At 41.2% G+C, this 10,516-nt stretch overlaps 1 protein-coding gene across 2 annotated transcripts; it reads right to left on the bottom strand.

Moving 5' to 3' along the window:
• Nucleotides 1–509: 509 nt before the first annotated feature.
• On the bottom strand, nucleotides 510–7,699 carry LOC139911475 (eukaryotic translation initiation factor 5A-1). 2 transcript variants are annotated; one of them, XM_071899012.2, is made up of 6 exons: nucleotides 7,372–7,699; nucleotides 5,110–5,282; nucleotides 4,438–4,542; nucleotides 2,970–3,101; nucleotides 2,043–2,115; nucleotides 510–955 (listed from the first exon to the last, which is right to left on the bottom strand). In XM_071899012.2, exons 2-5 carry the CDS (start codon nucleotides 5,275–5,277, stop codon nucleotides 2,053–2,055), a joined length of 468 nt encoding a protein of 155 aa, XP_071755113.1. In that variant the 5' UTR covers nucleotides 5,278–5,282; nucleotides 7,372–7,699; the 3' UTR covers nucleotides 510–955; nucleotides 2,043–2,052. The 2 variants fall into 2 exon arrangements, with proteins under 2 accessions (XP_071755113.1, XP_078147904.1); XM_078291778.1 differs by having other exon boundaries at nucleotides 510–2,115.
• Between the last annotated feature and the right edge of the window lie 2,817 nt (nucleotides 7,700–10,516).

Genomic DNA, 10,516 nt, shown 5'->3' with positions numbered 1-10,516 from the left:
GTTGGAGTGTGTTATAGATTATACTTTCTGTGTAATCCAGTCTTTTCTCCGACCTGCTCTGTTTGCAGGCCCTGTCTAAGGGTCTTTACCGAGGGATTTAAGGGGTGAATGAAGTTAAGAGAATTTTGGCTGAAGGACTTAAGAGCTCAGATGAGGAGACATCAGTATGTTCGACAGCATGGTGTGTTCTTCAGATATCCAAGGAAAGCGTGGAGCCGAGTTTGAAACCCTACTTGAGAAAAAAAAAGAAACTGAACCTTGGTGTGCCATCTTGATAACTTTTGTTTAATAGACAGGTTTCAGGTCATATATGCTCCATGAAATATTAAACAACAGAAGGAGGGGCTTGTTCAGAGGAATCACAAAATAGAAAAGTGCCATACAGAAAAGACACAAAATCTTGTCATGTATTCAGCGTCAGTTCTGTTCTGTATGGCACACTTCTACATCAACGTTTTGAACGTGGCACCCCCACTGAACAAGCCAGAACAGAATAAACAATGCAGATCTAGATTTGAAGCCCTTGATAAATCAGGGGAACATGTTTATTTAAAAAAACACAGTTGTGACATTATCACCACCTTTCCCCTGATCGTAGGTAGCTACTGAATATGTGCAGACCTACTCAATCATTGCCGACCATTTGTGAGAGAAGACCTTCTTCTACTCTACCCTTCTCTCCTTTTTTTTTTTTTTTTAGTCTGTACGTCTTGACTCAGATGTGGCATTATGTGTGCATGTACATAGAGAATGTTTTTACTGTTTGCCATTTCCAATTATTTATTAAATGTCTTCTCTAATTGAACCCAAACGAGGGTCAGAAAGTATTGAGTGTTAGAGAGAGGGAGAGAGAGAGTACGAAAAATGAAAGAAAAAAGAAAGAAAAAGAGGGAGAATAGCATTGACGAGGCAATATCCCCTCCTTTTCCCCAGGTCCAGTGCATCTTGTTTGCCCCTGTAACAGAATTACAAGGGGAAGGAGGGAGGAGAAGAAGGAAAGAGAAGACAGAAACCAGAGGAAAGACATCTTTAGGAAAGAAAAGAAACAAGAGGGCAATATATTTTAGTGCGTCAACACTACACAAATCCATTAGTGTTAAAACTAATCAACCTCTCCAGAATAAACATTGCACAACCAACAACTTGAACACATTTTGTGAACACTGTATTCTACAGCCCACAGTTTGCAGGTAATAAAGTGCATAATAACGTCTGATCCAACGCTGTAGTAACTGTTATAATGCTGCAAGCGGTTTTGTCAGTCAGGGTAAATTGTTGCAATACGGATCAGGCTGTAAAATGAAATGCTGCCCACAATTCAAACTGCGCGGAAAAATACAACATTGCTCAAAAATACAATATGAACGATAAGCTTTCATGTATATTTGATGGCTCTAAGTAAATGCGATACACATGGCATGCTCATAATAACATTAAACAGAAAGTGCATAAGGGGTAGGCAAATCCACGGTAGCATACTGCTCAGAAACCATCAGTTTATACAATCGTGACATTTTCAATACACTCATTATCAAGTTACTCTCGAGCTTCATTGCATTTTGTCAAATATAAAACTTAAAATCTCGGTTGATAACAAAATATGTCCAGTTCAAACAAATATATACATGGCAAAAACAACTAAAAAAACTCATTATGCTATGCAAGGATGTGGAAAATAATATTTCCAATATAGCGGATGTGCATTATTGTAAATGTGCTACACATTTTTAAAGGGCAATATCGTTATTATAATACATTAGTGAACCTACAACCACACCTTGGTAACAGTCTCTTGACTCTTGTTGTTGGAGTTGCCTTCCCCTTGGTCCATTGATGAACAACATACTGTACATGTACATGACATCACACACACACTGCACTGGCATGGCACATGCTGGTGTCTTGTGGTGTAACACGCACACACACACATACGTGTACACAACACACACACACAAACACTCCTCTTCAGGCAGGCTTGAGTCAGGCGGTAGCTGGGGTGAGAGGACAGCTGGGTGTCGATGCAGCTGTAGCTCTGTATTTACCTGCAGTGCCTTATTTACCCATGGCTTTGATGGCAATGGCAGCCTCCTCCTCCATTGCATGTAGAACAGTAATCTGAAAGAACACAATAGAGTCAAACACAGTAGGTTCGTTAATCTCAATATGCTTCCCAATTTCATAACCTGATGTTTGTATTAGATTGCCATTGCAGTGAATCTCAGATGTCTAAATTTTTTTTTCTTGAAGTGAAAGTTTGGATAGTGTTTTAAGTGCCAAGTAAGTTTATCACTCTAGCACCAATGAAACTCATTCAAAACATTCTGTGCAGTATCAAAATACATGCTTGTCAATCTGGGAGAGAAAAAAAAACGTAGTTCCTAATTGCTGGATTTTTAGAGAAACGTGGTTTCTATCCAACACCAACTTTGATAAACTCACAGCAATGAGATGTAGCTATATCTAGTCCAAAAATAATGTGCATGTAACCACAATGAAATTAAGTGAATAAACGGCATTGCTGCCTTAAGCTGAATCTCATCACATAGACAACAAGAGGCACTTGAGCTGCAAAATGCCCCACCGTAATCACCATGATATATTAAGCATAAACAGTTATGGTAAGAAGGCCATTAAGATAATTAATGCATTAATTAACACATATTTCTCTGTCAACACACTTGTCTTCACATAACACATGGGTAGTATTAACATGAACTCTGTATCCTAAAGCATGAAGGAGTTATAGTAGTTTGTTTTCCCTCATTAATATGCAAATGTATGCAGTAAGGTGCTCCAAAATATTCCAGATCGTCTTCTCTATAGGGGGAACCTGCAGTATAAGTATTAAGTTTCTAGCATGTATTGTTCTTGAGTTGTTATGTTCAGACAGGCGGCACCATGACGCCATGTACTGAAGTGTTGAGACATAAAGATGCAGCTGAACGCGTGACGTGAGGAAAGCTACTGACCAGAATCTCCTCCCCGGCATCATGCCTGCTCTCCATCTCTTTGCCCAGGTCGCCCTCAGGAAGCTTCAGGTCCTCTCTCACCTCCCCGGTGTCCTGGAGCAGGGACAGGTAGCCATCTTGGATCCCAATCAGCTGCGACCGCACAGGGAGTGGGGGGAGCAGGTGGAGAGGGAGGGAGGGAGGAGAGGGGAAGAAGAGAGAGAGAGCAGAGGATGCATGGAAAGGAAAGGAGGATTAAAAAACTGATTAGTCAAGTTGTGATAAATGGAAACTTTCTCCTTTTCCCCTTTCTGTTCCTTTCAGTTGTGTTTTTCAGACTTGTATGATGACTGATTGATGGAAGGGACATCAAGAACTAAATATTAAGTAACGTGAATAATATTCTATTACTGCATTTTTTTTTGTTTGGTATACGGAACTGTTTGATATGTAATTTTCCAAATATGCATGCAAGATTCGTATTTTGAATACGTTCTGTTGCAACGTGCAAAGTATATTTCAATCATGCAGAGTTTCAGAGTTTGAATGACTTTCTACAGCTTACTGTGGTAGTTCCTCCTAATAAGATCAAGTACTGTTTCCACCATTATATATCTGACAAATGTTTTGCAAATATATTGTTTGTTCCATAATACATACTAATAGACACATATGTACTAATACTAATATAAAATAAATATCCACAGACAGGCAAAAATGCATCAAAATACAGTAGATCTTGTTAAAAAATTACAAAAAATGTGTTAAACTACAAAAATGGTGGGAAAAAATATATTTAAAATTCAATTCAAAATACTGACAATTTATTTATGAAACAGTGATTGATAAACATTGATAAAGAAACAAACCACCATCAAATGTCACACGCCAAGTTAAAAATTGGATGGGAAAAGGAGACAAGGTGTGAGATCAGACACTTATTGCCTGCTCTACTCGTACGGGACGGACTTTTTAATCTGAATGGCTCCAGACAGGAACACCCTGATGTAACGGCATGTGAGTGCTAGGACTGGATGTACAGTAGAGAGCAGATGATTTCACTTCAACGGGATATCCTGTACCATCTGCCTTTTCAGTTTGGCAAGCTGAACGCATTCCACCGGACGGAACAGGGTCTTAATCCTACCGGTTCGATCAGTCGCCTGGTTTTACCGTTGAATAGTCTCTTTAGCGTACTAGCAAAAGTATCAAGTTCTTTAAGTCTCTCTGCAAGGGAAAACACTGTCTGATCAAGAGGAAGTAGACAATAGTATCTGAAGTATTTGGCTACAAATTACTGTACATGATGACTTTTTAACAAATCCATGACCATCAAAGAAACATGGATATACGATACGATACGATACAATGCGGAATTAGCTAACAAGGTGAAAAGGTCATTTTTCATTTCGATGTGACTTTAAAATTGAATTTCCTCTTTCCGTTACACCGCTCTCTTCCCTTCAGCTCTCCTTTCCACCCGTCTCACCTGGTAATCCATTCTCTTGATGTTGGGGACGTCCATGTTGTGGGTGGAGGGACAGATATCTTCATACTTCTTGCCGGAGAAGATGTCGATACCGACCAGGTGGACCTGCAGAAAGACACGACACAGAGGAGATGAACAATCAGGTTTCTAATTGAGGAGTTTATTCCCAAAATCATTACCTGGCTGAAGCTCATCATATAATATCTGATGAGGATCCAGTGTGTAAAAGTGTTACCATTTAGTCAACCAAGTACTTAGGGAACTTACTATCGTATAGTATAAAAATGTGTTTTCATTTTTCGTTATCAATAATTTTGCAAGAGGCACATTAATGCTCACCTATAAGCTGAAAATGTGAATTAATGTGCATTAATATTAATCAGGGTGTTTTTTGTCTTTGTTCCAGAAATAAATGGGTTGACAGACAGTACAGTGATGCTTCACTAACATTTTCCCTTTGGCCTGTATTCTTCCGGAAGGGTGTAGCCAATAAACCCAGAATTAGACCTGTCCGAATGCTTTGCAGTTTTTCCAAAACAAATGCCATGGGAGAATACTGGCAAAAAAAACAGTTGTGAGAATATATAACATTCTCAGTCTTTGATTTATTTAACACTTCAAAGACTGCTGCTGTTTTGTGTTTTCAGTGATAATCTTCCGGCCTGTACTGACCTTAGCGTGGCCGTGCTTGCCGGTCTTGGAGGTGGACATCTCGACAATCTTGCAGGGTCGGCCTTTCAGCACAACGAAGCCATTTTTACGCAGGGCCGAGCACTGCATGGGGAAGGTGGCGGATGCCCCGGCATCGCCCGTTTGGAAGTCCAGTTCTGCATCTGCCATACCTGCTGCGGAGACCAGGACACAGGAAACAGACATTAATGCAAGTTCATGCTCCGGTTAATGGCACAGCTGGCAGGTGTTTCACTGGGTCTGGTCTGTATTAAAGAAGAGCATCATTTTTTCTTAGCTTGTAAGACTGAGAGCCGAACCTTCCACTGCAGACAATATTTCTATCTTTGGGGGACAAATATGCAGTGTTGGAATTTGGATTTTGACTAGTTTGTATCTGGCTGGCTATCTGACAGACTATGGGACACCTGATTAACTATGCATACTGTCGACCAATCACAGCATTCATTAAAACTTGGTGACATCATTTACACCAGGAAGTAGATTGGAATTCTAAACCTGTTTGATTCTGTTGACTAGAGGGAGAGTTTTTCAAAGGGTGTTAGTCAAATTTCCACAGTGCTGACAGTTATAATAATTTGGGTAACTTCACATTAACAGGTCCTTTGTTAAATTATACCATGAAATTGAGAAATGCGATTCTCTCCCAGTCTGGTCAGGCCCAACTTTAACTTTATTGTGGTAGTTAGCTACATACTGGATACACTTGCCACTTATTTATCATGTAGCAACATTAGATACAGTTCATGGGTAAAGAAGACAAGCAGTCAGTGTTGCCTGGTGGATGTCAGTGTCGCTGACAAGTATCATCATCTCAGGAGGCAGACGGAGAAGGAAATCTGAGAGTTGGCTGGTAGGAGTAAAACTTGGGTGGGACAGAGGAACCGACACATTCATTCGTTCATTGAATGCTGTGGAGCAAATTCACTGACGTTACACACCGGGGAGAGGAAAGGAGCAGACCGAGCTAAATTAAGCAACAGAAATATGGCACCTGTTAACTGAACCGAGCTCAGACCTGCTCACCGAATGTGCAAAGAAAAACATCAAATGGTCACAAATTATTCGGCATGACAATAGATTAATTATTATATATTTAGTTGCGCGGTTTAGGACAAACTGTTCCGCGCTGTAGGCTAACTGTCATTTGCTAACTGTCAAACTTTTAAATAGCCATGTCCCGGTGTGTGCAGGCGAGCTCCTCACACATACCTGTCACGCGTGCTTCTACTGTTATCGACGCTTACCATAACGGCTAAAATTCAGAAAAATTAACAGATTCCAAAAAAATAGAATTAAGCGAAATGGAATTTAAAAAGTTATAAGCTATGTATCTATAAGCTAACTAAAGTTGTATGTTTTACAATTCGGATTGGCAGGCCACCGATAAACGGTAAAAGGCCGTAAAACGGCCGTAAGTGGCGGCTTTCCGCGCTGATGACACATTTCAGGCAGCGGCTGCTGGCACATTTACACAGACAGCGGCGGTGTGAAAACTGGGCAGAAACGTCAACTAGCCCGACATGCTACGGTGCGGCCAGTCGCCGTGGGTTATATCCGCAGTGTTGGACGGGGCTGACTGCGGCCTAGTGCGTACGGAACGTGCACGGCCCGTCGGTAACGTTAACGGAGGAGTCCCCGCATCCATGCGCACTGCACTCGGGCCGAGGCCCTGCTGAGAACAGGTTCAAGTTCAAAGGCAAAATAGCAGCCGTGCGGCATTTAAAGGCGCTGCAGGTTTCGTGTAAATCTCCACAACAACGACCGTTGACAGTTGTCGTCCCACGCTGCGCGCTGATAAGTTCACAATTACAGGGTTGTGTTGAATATTGGCCCGCTACTGTACAGTAATGACTAAGCTAATACGCGCGATGGCTACGGTGTGTACCATCGCTAGGAGGAGAGACAGTGCAAGTTATGCTGTGTGTTAAACAGACAGGTGCGTTACAGAAATCAATTCATTATAGAGTAAAATCAGGTCTTGTATGATGCAAAAACTTTCAAACAACGTAAAAGGCGAATGCTTTTAGCAGGTTTCAGAATCAAGCTCTGATGTTTCTCCATATAGGATAGGGATCCTTTGGAGGTCTGCTAGTAAAACAGGCGATAATTATTATTTCACTGGGGTGTTCAGAGTGAATATAACATGCAAGCAGCCACAGACAGACATGTGCATGTAGGGATAGCCTATCTGCTCAGGCGCAAACACGCCCCGTCTGCTGGATGTTTTGACAGGGACCTTACCCTAGTGATAATATGTTTCCTCTCTTGTGGTACTTTAACCGCTTTATCAGCCCTTCTCCCTTTAATGCCTCCTCCCGGTTCCCCTCCCTGTGTCCGTGCTGCTGGTCGTCTGGCCGGGGTCTGTCTCCGCGGGTGCCTCGCTTGCGATGTCGTGCCTTTTTTTTCTCCTCTCCTTTATCAGCTAGCTGTATCTCCTTATTCCTCTTTCATTCCAGGCGTTTTCCTCTCTCCTCTCTCCCCGGTTGTGTCCGACTGCTGTTGATCTCGTATGGAGGCGCTAGCTTTTAGGTCAGCCGCCAGCCCGAGAAGAACCAGAGCCCTAAACCCCACACTGTATGTACTGTAGTGTAGCCGACACTCCACCTCTCTCTCTCTCCCTCATCCAGCCGCTCAACACCGTCAAGTCAGACACAATGGAAAGCTGCACTTCCGGTTACGACTTTCAAAATAAAAAACCCCTTTGAAATTGAAATTAACTTGGGGAAGCAGTTACTATCCAGTATAAAGGAAGGTCTATGGGCTTATAGTAGATGGGTTCTTTTGGGGGTTTTTTAAAGGCCAATCTTCTGCATAATGCGGGTAGTTGTGATCATCACAGGGCAAACAACTACCATTATGATAAAAAATCAACTATAGGCTATTTAGAAAGAAGCCCATTAGTTTGTGCTCTTTCATTTAAAATACCACATCCTCATATAACTTACCTCAGTTTCATATTATTTACTATGATGGATTCTATGAATTTACCCTATAAAGATTTATGTCAGCCTAAAAAATATGGTGCAGCATATTGTCCAAGTAATACAAAGTGAACCAAAGTGCCAAAGTGAACATATGGGATATCTCTAAAGAGGAAAGTAAATACAATTGCTGTTTTTCTTCCCAAAAAGTCCTTTACACAGCATGTATTCATAGCTATTTATAGACTCAAGCATGATGTCATACACATGGCTGCCAAAATGACACAATGAAAGACTCAGTATCAAAACATACCAGGCCTGTAGGATCGCTACTAGGTTTAAAAAGTTAATTTTAACCTCTGACAGTGGCACAATTGTTCCTTAAGGCTATAAAATTGGGCCTCTTTCTTTTTTAGTCTATGGCCTCCACTTCCCAGTGTCTAGTTAGCCAGAATAAGCCACAGCTGAAATGCCCTTTACTCGGCAGGGCTGCCAAAAAATCACCAAGGCTCAAACATAAAACTGTGTTTTGCTGGAAGGATGTCTACCATAATAAAGTTTTACAGTAAAAGTTTTACTCCATATTTAATTCCACTGAGAATATGAATTGTATTGTTTTGTATAATCAATTGCCTACTTTCATTTCAGTGACAAATCACATTTCACGCTTTTATTTTGAAGGCAGAATTGCCTGTTTTCCGGTCTTCTCGTGGCTAATTCTAGCTAGCTTAACGCTGCTCTCATCCAAATACCCATGAAATGAACCTCGGCGATTCACACACTGCGCATGCGTGGTCACCCTTCATTCTGGAGCAGCGTGGACCACAAACACACCGAGAGGAGGAGAGCAGCTCGGATCTTCCTCTGACCCGTTACTTTACAGCCGGACCTCCGTGAACACAAACACCGCGGAAAACACGATATATCATTTACACACGCATCTTAAGGGATATTTTCACAGGTATTTATAGTTAGAAAAATATAGTCTGATGACCACTGTGGCAAATAGGCTGAAAAGGTGGGTGAACTCTGACCTCCAGTCTGTCATCATCATGAGGCATCATAACTACCAATGTAAACAAAAAACATTACATTTTCAGAGAAGCGTTCATTTATGCCTTTCCTCCCTCAAAACACCATACATATCTTCATGTAAATTGTTTAATAGCACTTACTATGATGTAGTATACAGTGATGTAACATTATCAAGATTTATGTCAGGCTATAACTCTGTTTCCCAAAATAAAAGGTGGGTAAGCTGCGTTTACCCCCTTCTATCCTATACTAGGATGCTGTGTGGATCATTGTCTAACACTGGGTGAGTAACACGACTTTGCACCCACAGGAGAGCAGTTTGATTCCAGGCGTGCCAAACAAAATCCAAACAGGCTATATCTCTTTCCTGAAATTACAGCGTTGAAAGCTTTCTTAATCCAGGGCGACTGGTTCTGTGTACTCCTCCTCTTCTGTTACTAATAATTACACTTCTCATTAGAGTCTTTTTTTTTTCACTGTTCAGACAGAGAGCCGTGGCTTTCTGCACACAGCGGATGGTTTCGTTGAACTTGGCAGAGGTGCGGGGTTAAATTTAGCGCTGTGAAACTGGAGTCCTATGACCTATGTGCCGAGGGCCACAGTGGGCGAGTTAAAGGAGTAGTTCACCCCAAAATTAAAATGCAGTCATTACCTACTTAGCCTCATGTCAGAGGAAACTCGATTAAAGTTGGTAGGACCACCAATCACATCTGCATCTCTCAGCCTTTAAACTATTGACGTTACAACAAAAACAACATAAAATGTCCATCAGCTTTCCTCCAAACAGCTTGTGCAACACAATCCAAGTGTTTTGTAGCCAAAATTGCATTGTGGGTCCAAAAAGCCCAATACTGAATTTTCATTCTGGGGTGAACTATTCCTTTAATGTTGGATAAAAGTGTGTGTGGGGGCAGCAGCGAGTCAGAGCGGGCCCGAGGCAATCGATGATCATTCAATAGCCTAGTATCTGATGTTACTCAGTAACGCGTTACAGTAATCTGATTAGTTTTACATGTAATGGGACGAATTTCTATTTTATGGCGGTATTAGTGGTGGTATTAGTCTATAAAATAATTAGGCCTATCATACAGAAATTGAATCATCCCAAAACGAAAAGTATCCCTATCCTCCAATTAGTTTTCATAAAAATTAGTCATCGTCCTTATGAGAAATAGCAGAAAAGTAAACTTTCTCCTGGTGGAAGTCTATTCTGATTATTTTGATTCTATGAAGTGAAAGAATGACACAATTAAATGCGGTATTAACACAATCTGGTTAACCTGATCACACAGACGGAGAGGTGAAACGGAGGTGTCGCGACATTTGAAGGTAAGAGAACATGCAGGTAATTAAACGAGTAACAAATTACTGCTGTGAAATAATTAACGAGTGTCACATTAGTGTTTATCAGTAACTGCTCAACGCAGCTC

Source organism: Centroberyx gerrardi, chromosome 23 (assembly GCF_048128805.1).
Source record: "Centroberyx gerrardi isolate f3 chromosome 23, fCenGer3.hap1.cur.20231027, whole genome shotgun sequence".
Classification (NCBI taxonomy): domain Eukaryota; kingdom Metazoa; phylum Chordata; class Actinopteri; order Beryciformes; family Berycidae; genus Centroberyx; species Centroberyx gerrardi.
This window is presented reverse-complemented; position numbering and strand designations above follow the sequence as displayed.